At 39.2% G+C, this 20,627-nt stretch overlaps 1 protein-coding gene across 1 annotated transcript; it reads right to left on the reverse strand.

Annotated features, from left to right (window-relative positions):
* Nucleotides 1-1,156: 1,156 nt before the first annotated feature.
* Nucleotides 1,157-18,348, reverse strand: grm1b (glutamate receptor, metabotropic 1b). The gene is made up of 8 exons (XM_062440599.1): nt 17,634-18,348; nt 15,602-15,851; nt 11,089-11,324; nt 6,850-7,096; nt 6,095-6,263; nt 4,948-5,074; nt 2,388-3,315; nt 1,157-2,006 (listed from the first exon to the last, which is right to left on the reverse strand). The coding sequence occupies exons 1-8, from the start codon at nt 18,346-18,348 to the stop codon at nt 1,157-1,159; spliced, it is 3,522 nt and encodes a 1,173-aa protein (XP_062296583.1).
* Between the last annotated feature and the right edge of the window lie 2,279 nt (nt 18,349-20,627).

Consider the following 20,627-nt stretch of genomic DNA (forward strand, 5'->3'; position numbering starts at 1 on the left):
TGACACAAATATACAAAAGAAAATCTTAATGGTACGGAAAATGTGGCACTTGAACTTGTCCTCTGCTACATTCGTGATACAGTCAGTGTGCTTGCCTGGCAGTACTGCATCTATCAAAAAAATCACATATAAGTGTTTTGTTTTATCTATTTTTTTTTTACCAACAAGACTTCATGCTGGCATTTCACCTTTTAAATGTCCTAAAATGAGATTTTTATTCTGCATTCACAGCTTAAAGTAGTAGTTTGACATTTAGGGAAATTTGCTCATTTTGCTCTCTTACCAAGAATGAGATGAGACACTAAGCTACTCTCATATAATTACAGTAAATATGAAGCTACAGCCAGCAGCCTGTTAGCTTAGCTTAGCGTACCAACTGGAAACAGGTGTCATTCTGTCCACAGGTGACAATAAAACAACATAAAAATTCACACAAATAAATAAGCACATTATGTCTTGTCTTGTTTAATCCACACAAAAATTGTGTTAAAACGATAAATTATGATTTGTTACCCTGTTTCCAGTCTAATGCTAACGCTAAGCTAACCATCACCTTGCTCCAGAAGTGGTGTATTTGATCTTCTCATTTAACTCTCAGCAAGAAAACTAATGAGCATATATTCCTAAAATGTTTCATTATTACTTTAAACTTCGCCTGATAGAAGAGAAAACATACATGTGTAACATAAGACAGATCTTCTTTTAAAAATATTGTTGACAGATTGAATTGTTTTGTTTTACATACAAACTATATTCACCTTTAAGTTGCCCTGCTTAAAATGAACAATCTCATCAGCTATATTGATCAAATAAATCTATTTATATGACATAATTCATAAATGTACATACATAGACAGTCTTAATTGTTTGTCCATTACTAGTAGCATTGAGTCTATTTTATCCTAAAAGCTTATGTTAGCATAGAAATATATGTTTTTAATAGGTAAATTCTTTCACTATTGTAGACAACATCTAAAATCATTTTAAAATGTGGTGCTTCATTGCTCACTCTTATCACATAAAAGCTATCAAGTTATAGAGTGAAAAATTACTTTTAAGACCACAGAATGACTTGTTTCCCATATATACTCGTCATATACAGCACAAGTCATTATAAACTTGAAAATATGGTACAGTTCATGTGTAGCGTGCTCACTCACAGAGTTGAGGAGCTTTGCTTGTAGTCTCTGAGGATGACAGAGGCATATGTCACATTGGGAGGAGTGCACAAAATTGACTCGGACACAGGTGAGTTGGGGTAGGGGCTCACTGGAGGACAAGCACAATCTCGGAAAGGAGAGGGAGGCATCAGAGCCAGAGAGTCCTCCACGGCTAATTTGACCTCAACCAGGTCCTCCTCGTCATGAATCTGGGCATTGTTGTACATGTAGCCATGGAGAAGGCCGAACTGCTCATTCTCCATCTCCTCCTCCTCCTCTAAGGGAGAGGTGGGCTCCTCATCGAACGGGTCGAGGTGCACAGGCAGGATTGGGTCCTGCTGGATGAGGTGGGCCTGGTGGTACACGGGCATGCCGCCGCTCACAGCCTCAGGCATGCTAATCATATCATTCAGCTCAGGGACATCACAGTTGAATTTGCCCACCACCATCTCCTGCTGTAGGTGGTCCATAATGATATGTTGGGGGATGATTCTACTATCCTGCCGATGTTCGGGGGTATAGAGCTCCACCTCTTCATCCACGTCCTTTAAAAACCCACAGGCCGGCATTTGCCCGTGAGCCATCATGGGGGGAGTGACAGGGGGGTTGTATCTGACAGGATCGCTCTCGTCCTCCTCAGCCACATTGTACAAGGTCTTAGTGCTGAGGTCTGAGAATTCCAAGGCTGTGTTTTGGTAGGTATTAGTTAAGGGTTTGATGACAGCCATCTGATTGGAACCTGCTTCCTGTCTCTTCACATGCACTGACAGTCTGTGCCACGTGTGATCCCCTTTTGGAGGATGTCTTGCACCTGGTTCAGACCATGACACAGACTTTCCATTAGAACTATGAACAAAATAAAGACGGCTGTTACTTCACAGGAACCCAGAAAAGTGAAGACAAAAACAGCATTTCTGGTTCATGTAAAAAATGTGAAATTTATTTGTAAAATGTTAATTTAACACTAATGTATGTCTGTGTTTTTTTTATCTCTCTTGCTATCCCTTAGCACACAGAGATGCTTGTTTTAACTTAACCAACAGATCAAAGATTCAAATGGCTGTGTGAATTGAGTACTGACCTATATCCGTCACACTTTACAACAGGTGTCCCTACGAAAGTGAATACAGTAAGACATCAGGTTCCCTTTGAGAGGGAATTACAGTAAAACCAGCATCCCTGAGGTGCCTCAGGAGCAGGACTCACAGACTCATTTAACAAACCTACCTGCCATTTCCAGTGTTCTTCTTCCTCTTGAACATGTTGAGAAGGCTGTTGCTTCGGCAGGCAATTTTGCCGTCGCCGACATGCATACGCACAGCATCTGAGGTCGTGAATGCACTCCGCACATTTCGCTCTGGTTTGGCGATGATGATGTACATCTTTGGTGTGAACATACAGCCCAAGGCTACAGTCACACTGAGGCTCACAGAGAACGACGTGGTGATGATCTTGTAGTTGCTGCCAAAGTAGATTGGCACAAACGCCAGCCAGATAATACACGTGGTGTACATGGTGAAGGCGATGTATTTGGCTTCGTTGAAATTTGCAGGGACGTTGCGGGTCTTGAAGGCGTAATACGTGCAGCTCATGATCAGCAAGCCGTTGTAGCCCAGTGGGGCCACAACACCGACGTTGCTGGTGTTGCAGATCAGGAAGACTTCTCTGATGCTCGGGTAGGATTTGATGGGTTCAGGAGGCTCCATGATGATAAGAGTAACCTCCAATGAGAGCTGGACACTGATCAGGATCGAGGCGATGACCACCTGAGCCCATGCACTCATGAACCTCGGTTTCCTGGTGCAGATCTTCTTCTTGCTCCCTGCAAGGATGCGGGCAATGCGATTGGTTTTGGTAACCAGTGCGGAGTAGCACATAGCGGCCGAGAGTCCGACAAGCAGCCTCTGGAGGTAGCAGGAGGCCACGGTGGGACGGGCGATGAGGGTGAAAGGGCAGAGATAGCCCAAAAAGATCCCTGCCAGGATGATGTAGCAGAGCTCCCGGCTGGAGGATTTGACCACAGGCGTGTCTCGGTACAGGACAAAGATGAAGGCAACAAACGACGTGACCAAGATGCCCACGCAGGCGAAAACCACCTGGATAATGGATTCAGGATTGCTCCACTCCAGGTAGCGCAGAGGGATTGGCTCACAGCCTGAAAAGTAGAAAAACATGCAAATAAATACACATACTGAAAGCAATTATTACATTTTTATAGTTTCCGCATTAGATTCTTGCTTATCTAGAAAAAAAAAATCTGAGGTATTTTTTGCATGAGAAGAATTGAATGAAAAGTTGTTGTTTTTTAACATATTTAAAATTAATCACATACGTCTCAGCCTGAGAAAATACAGTAACTCTTAAAGTAGGTTTTTAGCTCAACTATAAATAAACCCCCTTTCTAGTCAGCCATGGCTGGGCTGCAGCCAGCAGAGGAGGGGGCCAATACGGCAGGACAAAGTAAATCACTGCGTTTTTCATGGATCCAAGTAAGATCTTTCTCTCGCTGCATCATGTTGGGAACACACTTTGAATATCAGATTGTTGTTTGCTCTATTAATTGTATAATGGCAGGGAGTTTATGGCTAGAAGAGTGCACAAGAGTAGTTTTTATGTGAGCCCCGTACTCCAGATTTTCCTGTTTCTGTGTATCCAAAGGTCTCGTGGAGAAAAAAAAAGAAACAGCGTGGAGGCAGGATGATCCTATTAGGAAAGTGTCTTGTCTTTGAACAGCACAGAAGGCCTTTGAAAGTGGGCCAGAAGTGTGGTAAGTGAAGTAGGGCTGCTGTCGGATAAAATGGTGAAGATGATGAATGGCTCTCAGGTGTCATGGGAAAGCAATGAAAATAGGACGGAACAGGTTTATGAAATAGCACCGCAAAATTCGTAGCAGGACAAAATGTACAGAGTACAGGTGGGGTGGGGGTAGAAACTGTGAGAACTTTCTACAAAGCCTCTAGCAAGATGAACAAATCTCCTGTTCACTCTGAAAGCATCAATCCTTCAACAGGAACTCAGCCTGTGGCCACTGAAGTAATCCATTAAATTAAACTATAAAATCTTCTCTTCTTATCAGATTAAACATGTTATCTTGTATAAAGTTTGTGGGGAAATTATATTTCGGGGGTTTAAAGCACCATTTTGACACTAATGTGCTTTCTTGTTGAAAGTTACATGAAAAAAGATCAATACCGCTCTCATATGTTAGCAGCCGATTAGCTTAGCTTAGCAGAGACACTGGAGAGAGGAGGAAACAGCTAGCCTGGCTCTGTTCAAAAGTGGCAACATTTTCCAACAAGGACCTATAAAACTCAGTAAATTATCTGCTATACATTGTTTAATCCACACATAACAAATTGTGGCTTTTGCAGCTTCACCAAAGAAATAGTCTGGCCCATAACAGCCTATAAAACCACAAGTTCTCATTTTTACACTTTGGTTTTGTTTGGAATAAACAAATCTGATAACTAGTGAGCTTCAGTGGTGCTTGTAGATTGACTTTTTCACCTTCACGCAGAACCATAGCTGCTTCCTCTTGTTTCCAGTCTGAGCTAAGTTAACTAGCTGTTGCCTTAGGCTATGTGAAAAATTACAAATATGAGAGTGCTATTGATCTTCTTATCTACATCATGGTGAGAATGGGAATAAGGGTATTTCCCAGAATGCTGAATTCTTCTTTTAAAAGAAAACCAGCAACAGTTAGTAATTTTACAGCACTGGTGTAGTGTAAAAAATGTTGAGAAATGAGACATGAAGCTAAATGAAGAGAAAAAGAAGATAACCGTACCTTCTAGTTCTTCATCAGGCCACCAGCCAAGATCACACGCCTTACACGTGAACTCATCCTGGACGTACTCATTTTCTTTGCAGGCTGTGCAGATCCAGCAGCAGCTCACCTCTCCCTTCCTGATCACCTGGTCGACAAAAAGAACAAATAGAAAAATGTAAAACAACAACAACAACAAGTATGTATCTATGCACAAGTCCTATCTTGTGTCCATGTAAAAGGGGAGGCCAAGCTTTAAATGGTTTAGTACTTTTCTTCAGGACAGTATAGTAAAAGATGGAAAGGAGCAATAAATCATGAAGACACACATATAAAATTGTGGCATCAGGTCTCACTATACAGTGCCTTCAGACAAGATTTTTATTTTTGTAAAAAGAAATATAAAAGTGGGTAACACAAGTGTTATATTAACAGATTATATTATATTATATTATAGAAACTGTTATCACTTTCCAGTCTATAAAAGGATGATAGGTGGTAACTAAAGGTTTTATTAATGGTTAATTAAGTTAATTAATTGTTTAATAATGATTTATAGATCAGTTATAAGCCATTACTAAGAATATCTTTTGGATTGCTAGGTTGTGAAACCTCCCTTGGACCAGTTAGACCAAAATTCGTTAATTAACATCTTATCAATACTTACAACTATAGACTTAATGAATAAAACTCTTGAATGAATATATGAGCATTTATTGATGGTTTACTCACATTTGAAACAGCATTATTACAAAGTAGAAAGGATAAACACCAGTCTATGTGATGTTTCACAACATGGAAACCAAAAAGGTGTTCTTATCAATGGCCTATTACTGATCAAAAAAAGGATTAGAAAATTATTTATTGATTATTAAGAAATCCATTAGTTGCAACTTATAAAGCCTTTATAAAGGACGGCGTGTTAGAAAGTGCTACAGTACCATACTTCATCAAAATTAAGAACACTGAAACCAAGCTCATCATTTTTCTGCAAGGCGAAGAAAGCGACAAATATATATATAATAATTATATATTATTTAATATTTAAAAACATTTCAGATATAAGTATTCAAGTGTAATCACAGTTTAGAGACTGAATTACAAAACTACACTACATGGGTTAAAATATGTCCTGAGCACGATAGTATGTAGAGGATTTGCCCCCTACCTTGATCTCTCCTTTGGAGCAGGGCTCACTGCACACAGAGCGGACCATGGTGCTGCGGTTCATCATCATCATGTCGTCGTCGATGCTGAGCATGCCCTCGTGCCAGGAGCCGATGTTGATGTAGTCATAAACACCCGGCTCCACACGCTGGAAGTTCATGATCTCATATCTGAAAGTGGATATAAAGCTATGAGTTAGGGAGGAAGCTGTAACAAAACAAGGTTTGCCTATCGCTGAAAAAACACAGTTGAAAAACATCTCACTGAAAGGGTCAAATAACCTGGTTTTCTTTTTTCTTTACCTCCTTTTATACTGTAGGTTTGCTTTTTGTGTGTTTTTAATCTGTTCTTGTTGTTTTTCCTTTGCTTTATAACTTGATAGAGTTTTTTGTATCGGGGAGGCTTTGGCTTCCTTATCCACCTGCACATATCCACTGAGCTCAGTTATTTAATTTAAAAAAACTTGCTGATTACGTTTCAGATCAGGCAAGTCATTAGAAGAAGAAAAAAAGTGGTTGGTGGGTTGGTACTAAACGGATAAAAGCTGCTTTATAAAAGTTTAGTTGGCTATGGTGAACTGGGAATTTGTTATTGTTCATTGCAGGCTTCACTTGTGTGGAGGTGTTTGACCTGTGTGGCTGCCAATCCCACTATGTAACAATTATAGATCACCTAATGCTTCTTTAATTACTGTGGTTAGAGTGAAAAAACAGCTACTATATACTTATTGAATACAAAAAGAGAAAGTGTGTGTACCTCCCAGGTGAGTCCCCGTTCTCGTCAAACCAAATATCCTTCCCAGAAACACCTGCGAAGGTCGTCTTGAGAAGAAAGTCAAGTAAGTGGCTGCCGTCAACGGGCACCATGGCGTCACAGAGCCCCACGTGGCCGGGGCAGAGGTGAGTGTGCATGTCATGCAGCCCGTGGGCCATGGCGTAAATGGCGTTGATGACGAAGCCCATCTTGCTGTCTTGAACATAGTTGTCCTCCAGATTCTCATAACCTGCCCGCACATGAGAGAACAGTAAGGATTCATCTCTGGGTCAAAACCTGTGGAGGGAAAAGTCTTACAGGAGGCGTGTCATTGCTGCAAGCAGTAGCGTGTGTTATGCAGTCAAAATCATTGCTAAGAAGTTGAAGAATTTCAGGTGTACATTATACAGGTGTTTCTTGCATGATGTAACATATTACAAAGGAGTGATAGGGTGCTCACAGATGCATTTTCATAATTATTGTCTGAATACAGGCAAGCAAGCTACACGCCTCTTTGCCTCTGTGGGAGACGGCTTTAAAAGAACTGCAAGGCTCAGAAAATGGCTTCAAAGAAACCTTGTTACCATGGCAAGACTATCCATTTCTGCATTCATGAGTCAGGATTCAATTAGAGTTGGTCTGAACCACTGCGCCACTGAAAATGTGTCTTCTCATGCAGGAGAACAAAGCAGCGACGATTCTGAATCTTTTCTTCTGTTCACTTCATACTGTTGTTGTTTTTTCCTCAGACAAAAGCAAGGAGTGAATGAGACACAGTGATTCATATGTTGATGCAAACAGCGCGTGATGTTCGAACAAACCCTATCAGTTCAGTGTAATGCAAGCTAGAAGCAAGGTAAAGTAAGATGCCAGTTTAGTGTTATTACAAAGAGCTATACCATGCATTCATTTCATAAGCATAAAACTGGGAACAAGTTTGTATATTTGGCAGTTATTCTAGTTGAAAATGATCCCTTAATAAACAGGCAACTTTTGTAAACTCAGTGATTGGTAGCAAGACATTAGCTCTCTCAAACAAAATAATCCCATGCTAATATTTAAACATTTGCTCCATCTGAGCCCCTAAAATCATCACTTTAATTCCAAAGGCAACACATCTCTCACTATGATTGTACATTTATAGCATAGTCTGTGTGTTTAACTAAAGGATTTAACTGGTATAGAAACTTGTGTATTGACTATGCTACTGTGAAAGAATTGCGAATATGACTGGAAATGATACACTCAAAATGACACACTGCTACTTTCACCATCTGTCATCTGTTACCTGAATCTGTTCCAAGATTCCTGTTTAATCATTTATACAAAGGAAGTGCAGTGTAAAGTAGTAACTGATGATGTAGTAACTGATGGGAAGCGACACAACTAGTCAAAATCTTACAGGATTTTCCCCTGAAAGAGAAAATATAGTATACGATGAAGTGGTTGTTATGATTTGTCTAAAGGTTTTATTGTATTTTAACGATAATGCAGTAATATTGTAATATGAACCCAGAATATAATCAATCAAAACTCCAGTGTTTGCATTAAGAATCATTATTGTTACACCAACAGCTACACATATATCTTTGTACATTCCTTATAGATAATTAATGTTATATTTAAATAGGTATGTACTGTATGTTTACCAGGACCCAATTATGTTGCATTTTCAAAATATTGTAATTGACATTTAATTATCTTTATGAGTTATTAACACTTCCAAACAGATTTTTTTTTTAATTAAGCTGCCAGTTTGTTAATTAGTAGGATATTCTCTATCACAGATTTAACTGAAGTTCGGTAAAAAGAAAACAAAAAAACGAATATAACAATGACCAAATAACAGATCCCTAAGAAAAAAACGTTTTTTCTTAATTACAAGTTTTAGGTGCTTTTGAAGTAATATTTTAAGAATTTGAATATGCTCTCATGGTCTACTGCACTTATCTGAATGAAAAACATCTGATACATGTTGATATAATTGTTGGTAACACTTTAGGTCAACCTACATTATTTAAAAATGTATAATCAGTATATGAGCAGTTAATAAATAATTAATTACACACTAGAATGTGCTTATAAGCAGATATGAGGATATTTTAAGGATATTTTAAATGATTATTAATGTACAGTATTTGTAAATACATATAACTTCTCATATGAACAAATAATACTTATAGTATTACAACTGCGTTTAACTATATTATCATTCATTATCTTTTTCAGTTTACATACTGATTATGAATGATAAATACATGTAGGAAGAAGTAAAGTGCACTGTTACCTTAATGTACATCATAATGGGTATTTTGATATAGATCCATATTTTAAAGTCTAAACTATTTTATTATTTATTGAAATATACGTAAGAGGACCTGTAGTGTTGGTGAAGCATTATATTCACCATTGAAGTGTTTTCTAGTGATGAAGCTTGTCTGTTACATTGTCAGTTGTTAGATGCATCCTTTTCTTTCTGAACTGAGTGTGACACTGGATTCACCCACTGCACCCAACGACATTAAACTTTAAACTTTATGAAACACGGGCTGACAAGCTTTATGAGCATCATCCGCCGCCGGTGAGTTTCGCCTGTTGTGTTAAATCCAGTAATGGCCGTTAAAAAGGACGTCTGGGATAATGACTGCCAGCACAAACAAACACATAAACAGTAAATTCAGTTGGGTAGCAGCTGGATGAGCGTCCGAAGGCAACTGCTGGTGATGACCTAGTTTAACAGCTCCTTGGCGCTGACGCTCACTTCACTCACTCACTGAGCTGTGTAGCTTCAGTCATGATGCAATGATGTCAGCATGTCAGCATGCAAGCAGAGGACCTACTGCTGCATGGTGTGATTAGTTGGCCGCATGACAACTGGACCTCCTCCTCTCAAATGTGCATAAAACTATACAGCAAAATTAAATAAATGATACTGAAAACGTGTTATCTAGTGCAATGTGGCTTCACTATTTCCGTGGCTACATGCAACTTATGCCGGATCAGCCAGTCGCCATCTCATTCAGATGTTATTGGGCTGTTTCATACGACTGTCTTAAGGCCAGAAAGGGTGTGAGAGCACAAAGGGAGAACAGATAAGACCAAATTGTTGGGCTCTCATTCAGTATAACACTAAAACAAATACAAACATCCCAATAGCTTCATATATTAGAGGTCAACTGAGATTAATTTCATGAAAATTTCATGTTATTAGAAATATTAAGAGACCATTTAAATTATCATTAAATTATTATAGGTAATAACTTAATATCAGTCAACCTCTATGTATATTGCCAAAGTGAGGAGCATTATGGTTCCATTCAGAGGAATTCACTCACCGTCCTGGAGCTCTAAACCAAGAAATAAATAAATAAATAAAACAATAGGATTGATAGGACAGCAAACAGTAACTATCTCCACTTATGAAACAGAAATAAAATACTACAATAACCGCATATAAAATATGATATTTTGTAGGAATGAATGAAAGCTTTGAGGTTATGAGCGTAACAAATAAGAGAGGCTCACTTCTTACAAATAATGTACAAACACTGCAAAGGAAATAAGATGAAAAAGACGGCAGAAAGGGAAGTGCAATAGCAAAAGAACAAATTCACTTGAAGAACCTGGAGAGCTGTCAACTGAAAAGTAAAATAATGGTTTTGATTTCTGCTGCATGCATCATTTTATATTTACGTTTATCAATAGATTTCACTTCAATAAATGTAAACTAATTCTAGTAATACAGGACGATTGAGAAAATATCCTCATGTCGCCATAACCTTATTAACTTCATAATTAAAGATTGACAACGTAAATATATGTATATATTTAAAGAAATATGCATGAGCAGTATGTGAAAATATGTTTTGGAAACATGCTTGCTGAGCATTGTTTCGAGAAACCAAGAACTTAAGAAAAATGCATTTACTTTGTTCCTTTGTAAATGAAAAGGATTTAATTTACCTAGATCATCATCCTCTGTAAAGCCAAGTGTCACGGAAATGAACAATATGAAAAAGATATGTGTTATTGGATTGACTTAGAGAGAGTTCTACCCTCTGGCAGTCTTATTCATAATTAAAGAGTGTGTTCCAGTTTACGGGGCCTTTCGGCATCATCCTCTGGGCATTGCACACATCAGAGCAGTTCAGGAACACAAGCTGATGTGAACGCTGGTGTACAACGTAAACCAGAAATAATCTGCAGGAAACATCATAATCATCTGGAGAGTTGTTTAACTACCTGAGCAGTTTCTTGCGTAATTCAAGTTTTCTAGCGGATGTCCGGGAAGGCGGCACTGGAAACGGTACTGCCAGAACTCGGGGAACCACGGGTTGCGGGTGTTGGTGCTGAGCCTGAGCTTCAGGAAGTAGTTGTCAAAGGAGGAGATCTCTTCAGACTGCAGCTTCACAGTGATGCCGCCCACCGCCTCCTGCTCATATCCCTCCACCACTTCATTGCGGTCTGCCCAGCCGTCACTGCGGAGAGGAGCACGTTGCAATTACCATTTACAAGAACTAGAACCAGCTTGTGTCTTCACTGTATTCACATTACATTTGAGTCACAGAGCTATGCATATGTTCTTCTGAAAAATATAAAGCAGACAACCTTTGAGAAACCCAGACGGTCATTTAACACTCTGTAAAATCACCAAGGCCTCTTCTGATGATCTGGAAGAAAGAAATATTCCTTCTGCTGCACAAAACAACATTTCTAACCTGTTTCTTAAATTCTGTCTCCTAATTCAAACACACGTGGTAGCCCTAAACAACCTTGCTCAATTTATATGCAATAAACCAGATGTTATTGTTATTATATTGTATGTTATTATAAACTGTATTTTCATGCAAAAATAATCCTTTAACATCTTAATTATGTGAGTAAGGTCGTATGTAATTTCCAACTATACAGGAAACCAAAGCTGTAACTTGGAAACAGGGTTTTTTTTTATTAGCAGACAGTATTTTTTCATCCTGATGGATAAAAGTTTTTGAGGATTCTGGAAACACCTTCAAATGACCTTCTGGGTTTCCAACAGAAAACCAAGTGCTTAACTAAAGCCACAAATGAGTGTTTTGCAGGATTATGGGCTCATGTGTGGGATAAGAGGGCTGTCAAGATTTTGGTTTTAACAAGCCTTTTCAAAGCAGTTAAACAAAGAGAAAAGAAAAGCATAGAATTGCATAGTTGACAAGATTCAAGATTTAAACCCTAGCAGTTATTTGAAGTCAAATAAGATGCAATCTTTTTTCCACTAACCAATTTTCTGATTCTTATAACAAGCAACAAAAGAGTAGTCATCGTCTGGCAAAATAAAAATGTCATATTGTTGTTGTTATGATGCTGTTATAGCTCAAAAGCCTTAGATGATGTTGTGTTTGAAGCCCCATGCAGCCTCGCAAACAAGCCTCAGACTGAATTCCTGCCGAACCCTTCTCTCTCCCTTTTGTTTCCCTGACTTTGTTTCCCTTTCAGCCTTCCCTCCGAGGGGCGTGGAGTGCTCGCTGTACTTGCAGAAAGATAAAAAAAAACAAAAAACAAGTCCACAGACAGAATCGCAAGTCCGGTGAGAATTCACAGATTAGTGCTGTAGCAGTACAATCTGCCCTGGAAAGAAACAAGCTCCCACCTTCCACATAGACTCTCTTTGCTGGTCATAGTTAGTATTTATAGTTCATATGCTTGTATATTTGAAAATCAATTCGGCATTTAACCCCCTCATAAAAAGATCAGGCAGGTGAGACAAAAAGCTTTTGTTTGACACTTGAATTTGAATCATAATAATCCATTAAAAAAACAAAACAGGCTGCCTTCATCTGAGTTGCAAATGCAGCTTGAGTATTTTTAAAGCAGTATTATGCAGTGTGGGATACTGTATTTGCTCGAGTGCGAAAGGAAGGAAGAAAACAACGGATATGGAAAGACTTAAAATAGCATCGTTCTGAGGATGATTTTGCATTGACAACATCTCCCTAGAAATGCAACTAGACATTCATAAAACAAAACATTACTAAGGTATATTTTTCTAGGGGACAACAACTGAAATTTAAAAAGATATCTATGTGTAGGATTGCAATGTTTTCATAAGTTGTGATAGTTAAAACAAGCTGGTATACAAAACACCTTTAGAGGACAGTTGTGTTACACTAATATATTTTCGCCGACAACATCAACACAAAAAACATGCTGTTAAACCTGCAATCAGATTTTCTTCTCACAATGTAAATTTTTCTTCAAGTGATTTCTATGAGTTATACACATTCATTGTCTTTTGTTGCTATCCTAGTGGCATGCATAGGATGTTGGTCTGTCTTTCCACTCTGATCCACTCTGAAGTATCTCAACAACAATTTTATGGATCGAAGAATCACTGTTCATAAGTAGAGTCTCTCATAACAGCTTGCATGACTGTACAGTCTTCTTTCTAAACAATTTTGTGTTATAAAGGCATACTTATCTCACCGTCAGCTGTGGTGATTAACACTGCATTTACTAACTACCGAAATCCTCCTAACACAGTCAGTAGATGGTTTTGGTGTTAAAATATTAGTAGAAATGCGGATTTAAAAGCTTCCAACCCTGTAGAGAGAAGAATAAAACTAGGGCAGACAGAACAATTTCAAGATACAAACTTCTGTTCATTAACAGGACAAAAATATCAGTAACAGCCATCTAAAAAAACCCACATTTGATTTGAGAAGGCTGAGAGCCAAGCTAACAGCACGTTTGGCTTGGCTGGAACTTCAAGAATGAACTGACAATGGTTGTCCAGTGTGACAGTATCAACAGTACCTGGCCATCTGCTTCTCAGCATCACACTCCACCCAGTCCAACACTCTGTGAGCCAAAAACCTACCGCTCTGACGTCAGCACACACACACACACACACACACACACACACACACACACACACACACACACACACACACACACACACACTGTACAGATTTGTATCCCGTAGTATCCCGAGTATTTAATTTGGGTGAATCGGATGTAATTTAAACACTTGAACTTATACTTCTGGTGTTACATTGTGCAGTTTATTTATGTAAATCTGAATTATGATTTTATGAAATAACAGTAGCTGAATGTTGGTCAATCGCTGGCTAAAAAAACCTGATTTATCCTTTTATCATCTCCAAAGCAATGCAAGATTCACTTGAGACTCGATCAAGTGAGTTCTCTGTTGTTTGAGATGTGTGGGATCTCTGGTGTGAGAACAGCCATTTCTTTCATCCTCCACACAGCAGAGGATAGATGGCTGATGACCAGCACCTCGGGCATTTCGATTGGCCCATTGCACAGACCCGCATGTGTTCATTTGCTGCATTGCTCTAAAAAACATTTTCCTTTTTCAGTAGTCTCCTTGACCCAGAAAGAAAAAAAACACACATACACTCCCTCTACTCTACTCTAAACTCACGCCCTCCTTATCATCTATGGAGACATTAGCAGCAGTGCAAATTCAAGTGGAAGGGGTGAGAACAAGTTTAGGATTTAAAACGCTCCATTTTTTCATGCATGCTTTTCATCATTTGGGTTGGACAGTGTTCTGACTCTACTTCTCATCTGCCTTTGTGAATAAAACAGCCACACTTTAATGAACCTCTCTCAGTAAATTAACCATAGCAAGCTTTTATCGTAGCCTCGTTTCAGTACTGCAACTACTCCTAACAGGACTTGAGGTGAGCTGAGACTCCACAAAGAGGGAATGTCTGGTATAAGTGCTGATATGAGCTTTGATGTTCACTACTCCACATTCCCCAGCTTATGCTGGAGGTGCTGTCCCATATTAGCCCATCCTGCCTGTGATCTGACAGCGAGAGGGAGAGCTTGCTTCGTGGATGCATTATTCATTACTGAGCCTGACTCAAAGCATCTTCTGCTTTCAGAGGAACTCTACTCCCGGTAGGAAAAAAAGAGTATTTCGGTTCTATATGAACTTTGTATATACCATCCTGAGTGAAGCTGAATGTTATAACGTGGAATTCAACATCTATATTTTCCTCACAGAATTGTAATAAAAATGCAATATTTCTGGAGAATAATGAATATTAAAAAAATGTACTTAAATTGTGATCCAATCTAAATCTCATCTAAATGCTACTAAATGGACCTTGTATTGAAATTGTATCATCAACTATTGTTTTCAAGATCAGGTATGGATTTTAAGTCTCACCTTTAAGCCAACATGGACAAAAAGTGCTTAAATTGCTCAGAAAATCCCTTTAACAACTGGGCAAACTCCATCTACTAGGATAGTGTAATAGGATTGAAAGCTCCAGAAATCTACTAAATGGACCCTGTGGTGAAACTATGTTTTCAATTGTTGTTTTCAAGGTCAAGTCCATAAAGTGCTCAGAAAAATGAATAGTCGAATGACTGAAATTCCCATAATAAACAAACGTAATCTACTATTTCACTCTGATTATGTGATATGATCAATAGCTCCAGTACTGCTACTAAATGGATCTTGCAGTGCGATAGTATTGTACTACAGTTGCCTTCATTATCGCTACAAATGTCCTCACTTCATGTGGCACAAAGAGCTGATAAATCCATTTAATTTTGAGCCTTTTTTGTTTTTTGATTAAACTTTAAACTTCAATAGTTTCATAAATAAATAAAAGAAACCCACAAAGAGAAAAAGTTTTCATCATTCTGTTTGAAAACTTGTGTGCTTTTCATCCTTCCCCTAAAACAACATGACAGACAAAGCTGAAAGCACCCGGGGGAAAAACATTCTCTAACAAACCTGCCAATTAGTAGGAACTCTCCGGCTACTCCGAGCCGTCTCATGGCCATGAGCAGCCCTCGGACTGTCATGCCTTCACAGAAGCAGACAACAACTCTGGCTTTAGGCAGACGCTCACGCAGCTTCCGCAGAAGCCTGTCGAATTGCTTCTCCCCGGCGTTGCTGTAGATCTTGTCAGAATGGGAAAGGCAGAGGCCTTCCTGCGAGGCAAGCTCTTTGAACACTTCCATCCCACTCTCCCCGTAGTTACCTGAGAGAGACAAGAGGAACTGTTAGTTTCATTCACAGGAAGAAAGACGCAGCAGGTTTTCAAGTTCACTCTAAATTCAGTTTTCCAAATTGTTTAAATGTCGAGCATGATCTTTTTTTAAACGGAAACTCTTCAGGGAAGGTTTGCTGAGCACACACGCCTCTTCCTTCAGTATTTAAGTGTCCCATTACGTCTTCAGGCATCTTTTTATGGAATCAAGAGCAGCACAACTAGAGCAAACAGGGTGAAGGTGACCTCAACATCAATATCTGAGGAAGAGGGGAACACTTGTCACTTTTAGGTTGCCTATCAAGACACTTGCAGCCAATCTACAGTGTGGATAACAGGATTACTGATAAACCAACAACAACATCTGAGAGGCTTTAGTATTTAGACTTACATCTATATGCTTCTTTAATATAATCATAATTCCTGCAGCACTTATTTATACTGTTGCAGTAAACAAAGAAGGTTTGCCAAGATTTGATTTGATTTTTATCAGCTCATCAAAACCTCACAGTCCCTCAGTAAGAAACAGATCACATATTTGCAACATTTGCTTTATGGATATTTCAGGTATGCATGCCACATCTTACTCTTGCTCAAGATGTGGGTGGAATCTTAATTATTTTTGCATTGTAATTTATATGCTAATAAATGAATGTAGATGCCAGTGTCTATTACCTGTTACTTGTTAACTGAAATATAATGCAAAAGTGTGGTTTTGTGAAACAGACACAAGGATTTGTGGGGAAAATGAGCTTTTATGGCGAAGCTGCAGTGAAAGCCTGCAGTGATAATTAAATACAAAATAGAACAAGAGCGTTTTATGCAGGTCAAACGCAGGTTGCAGCAGCTGCTAATACCTGCAGGAGCAACAGACCGACTGATGAATTTACTGACGCTGATTAAAAGAAAAGAAAAAAGAAAAATAATTAATGTAGGAAGGTATTTAGTGTGTAAATGTGTGAATAATGTGTGTCTTTGTGGTATTGATGCATAAAATGAATGGACAGAATTTAAATACTGGACTTCACAAAAGAGCCTCTCAGTTTTTGTCTGTGAAGAGAACACAATTTCTTCCTCTCAACTTACCCTCTAGTTATATTAATATCATGTGAATAGGTTTTTAAAAAACAGGATACTCTCTGCTCACATGCTGTTAGAACTGCAGTCTACATAATGCACAAAATAGTATTTATTCAACCTTTATTTAACCAGGTGAATCCCATTGAGATAAAAAAAATCTCTTTTTCAAGGGAGCCCAGGCCGAGATAGCTGCAATACAACACACAAGCAAACAATTAAAAACACATACAACAAAATAAATGGTAGTTACTCACAGACTCGTTGCCTTAAAAGACAGACAGGAGAAAATGGATCTACTTAAGGAAGTAATTACAAATTCCAACTAAATTTGCCTGTACATCCTTCACTACATTTTTAAATGCCCTAAATTGGAACAGCTCATCTAGCTGCAGATCTGTTTGCAAGTGGTTCCAGGCTGCAGAGCATAGATAATAAAGGCCTGTTTGCCAAATTCAGTGCGAACCTGAGGGACAGTAAGAGGGTGCCATTAAAATCATTACAATACTGCAGCAGAATACAACAACACTGATTAAATCATACAGCACCAAGAGGAGGTAACAGCCTCAGTGTATTTATGCCAGAATATGGACCTTCTTTCCGGTGTCTTCTTGTCTCTAATTTCCTGTTTGGCCTCCTGCTCCTGATGCGCTATTAAGAGAGGGTTGTTCATTTATTAAGAGAAAGGTGTCTTACCCTCTGTGTGCACTGCTGACACATAGGTCCAGTTGTATCGTTTGACAATGTCCAAAAGCGCCCTGGCTTGAAGAGTGTCTGAGGGTACAACCCTGAGGAAATACTTGAATAACGTCTTGTCACTAAGGTCAATACTGGTTGCAGAGTAGGCAATCTGTGGGATGTTGAACAGCTGCAGAAGGTTTTGGACTTGAATTGCAACTGAGCTTGAGCCGGGCCCAATGACCCCTGCAATGGGCTTCTTGGTTGGTGGCGGTTGACTGGAAGGTTCCCCTTCGATGCACCACCTGGCACCATCTTTTTCATCCCGGATGGAGATGAGAGAGTCTCGTATGAATTCGATGCTCTGCTCTAGAGCTACAGAGGAATGCCAGCAGGAGTCTCTGATCTCACAGCCCAGGGAGATGTTGGGTAAAAGGTTTGGGTCCGAGTTAATCTGATCCAAAGTGTGGAACATGGCTTCCACTCGCTGGATGCCGTACTGCTCGCGGACCTCCCCACATTTCCTCTCTGCCACCTTCTCAGCCGAGGGTTGGTGGTGAACAGAGAAGAGGGCCCCGATTATAATATCCCCGTCCATCCTGGCCACCAGGCGAGAGGCAGAGCTCGGCACCACTGACCTCTCATACTTGCCTTTCGACAAGACAAAAGCCTCAAACAGTAAAACAGGCAAGTACAAAACGCTTATTGCAGTCAGATAGATCATATTCGACATTGTGCCACAGGTGCTGAGTGTAGAATCATGTCCACTTGGCCATAATGGAGGTCCATCAATCCTCTTTTGGGTGAAATGGAAGTTAACTCAGCTGCTTCCTCTTCACTGGTGTCACTCTGTATGGGAGACATGCAGCATCAATCCCTGTTGATCACATGTGAAGCATTCCTCTTTTATTTAGTATGTAACTGTTGTTTTATTGAGCCAATCACATCATAACTCACTTAAATGTTAAAATATAGAATAGCTCCTATCTTTTTTTAATCACATGATATGCAAAACCAGCGTGAAAACTGACTCAGGGGTACATAAAACATGCTTTAAAAACATGCAATAAAGCAAACATATAGGAGTGATCTTGCTTTAAAGCGAGTAAAGACCTACACGACATAATTAAAACAATTAATATCAGCAGTGATCAAGGCTGACAAAGCTTTACAGACACAATATTTTGAATCTATAGGATTTTTTTTCTTCTTTTGGGAATCTTTGGGAAGTTACTTGTATATGACAGACGAACCTTTTTGGTTTCAGCACCACGGACAGCTGCCTCTGCTGTATTTTAGGATGCCTCGGCTGATTCTGTTTGTCCTGGAGGATCAGTTTCACCCTGCGACTGTTTTATCCAACTTTTACGCCTCAAGATAATCCCACAGAAGACTGCAAAGTGCTCTGTCTCAATCCTATTTTTATTTTACCGTCTGTCAGCTGTCATTTATAGGACACATTTCTCAACATCGTCACCCACATGCACATGCATCCCAATTAAAGGGTGAAGCTTAATTGACAGAGATGACTGAATAATTCTAAGTCTGTGTCTGCAAAGCACCACGCCTCATCACTGGCATGACTTTACCTACCTGCAGCAGGCATTTCGGGACATATCGGGTCTGTGTCTCTCCTGTAGCAGCCAGACTGGACTCCAGCTTCTGCCGTGAAAACACTGGGACCGACTCGCTCTTTCTCTCTCCCTCGCTCTCTTGCTCTCTCTCTCTCTCTCTCTCTCTCTCTCTCTCTCTCTCTCTCTCTCTCTCTCTCTCTCTCTCTCTCTCTCTCTCTCTCTCTCTGCACTGATCATGAGGTGCCCCCTTCTTCTTCTCCTCATCACTGCATTTTGAAAGCGGGTCACACTCACTGCAGTGCCCCTGATTTGAAGCTCTTACGCATCAGCATGGATGTATTAGAAAATGTCACATCGATTAATGATGGCATAGGCCTATATGAGGGGGAAATATTGAAAGTGCATAGCCTATAGGAGATAGATGTGAGCATTTGAGAATGGCGGGAAAAACGAGAAAAAAATATGTAAATCACAGAAATCTTATGGTAAATGTGAAGATGTTTAGATTCTTGGTAAAAAACTGTGGAAGAACTGGTCAAACTTCACATGAATTAGTGCTGCTGCGTCGTGCTTGACAGTGACAGACATGATGCACCTGCAGCTCGGCGCTGCAGACATAAAAAGGTCTAGCTTTGCTGCCACCGTGTGTCTAATAATCGGTACTGCTGATGCACCTTAAAATAAGTCGAGTTACATACAATGTATGTTTCACTTACTGCCGTTACGTGAAACATGCAGTAATATAAGGGTAAAACGTTTATAATAGTGCAAAAACAAAAAAAAATCTCTGAGGACTAATAAATGCTAAAGAAGGCTTTATTAAGTTTGGTCTAATTTCAGATGTATATAAATGAAGAAACCTGACAAGAACTTGATATTCCTACAGTTTGTTGTTGGTGTTGTTTTTTTTGACTGTTTTTTTCCTTTTCTTTTCCCCTTTTGTTTTCTTCTGTTTGTTCTGTTGCTTATTCTTCCATTAATTTACTGTAACAGCTGCTCTTATGTTTCATTATGTCTGTATATATCGAATAAGTTAATAAAAACTCAATTGTACAAACAAAATAGTGCAAAACATATATTTTACAAAATATTATAATATGTGTGTTGTATGTATGTTGTATGTATAAATATCATGAAAGCTATTAAATAATTAAGCAAAGATGGAGAGGGGAACATAAGGGCAAAATTATCATTAGGCTTTCTTCGAATATGTCTTTCTACTGTATGTATTTCTAAAATGAGTTCTTCACATCGTTTGTTTACAGAAATATATTTAAGAATAAAAAATATACTCCCCTCTTTTGACCACACTTCCTGCTGTGGAAAAAAACAACCAAATGTGGCAAGAGAGGTTGGACAGAAATGGGAAAATGAGACATGGGGTAGGTAGTGGACACAGGAGAGAGGAAACTGTGTTGACATGGTTAACGTGCGGGCA

Source organism: Scomber scombrus, chromosome 19, assembly GCF_963691925.1.
Source record: "Scomber scombrus chromosome 19, fScoSco1.1, whole genome shotgun sequence".
Taxonomy (NCBI): domain Eukaryota; kingdom Metazoa; phylum Chordata; class Actinopteri; order Scombriformes; family Scombridae; genus Scomber; species Scomber scombrus.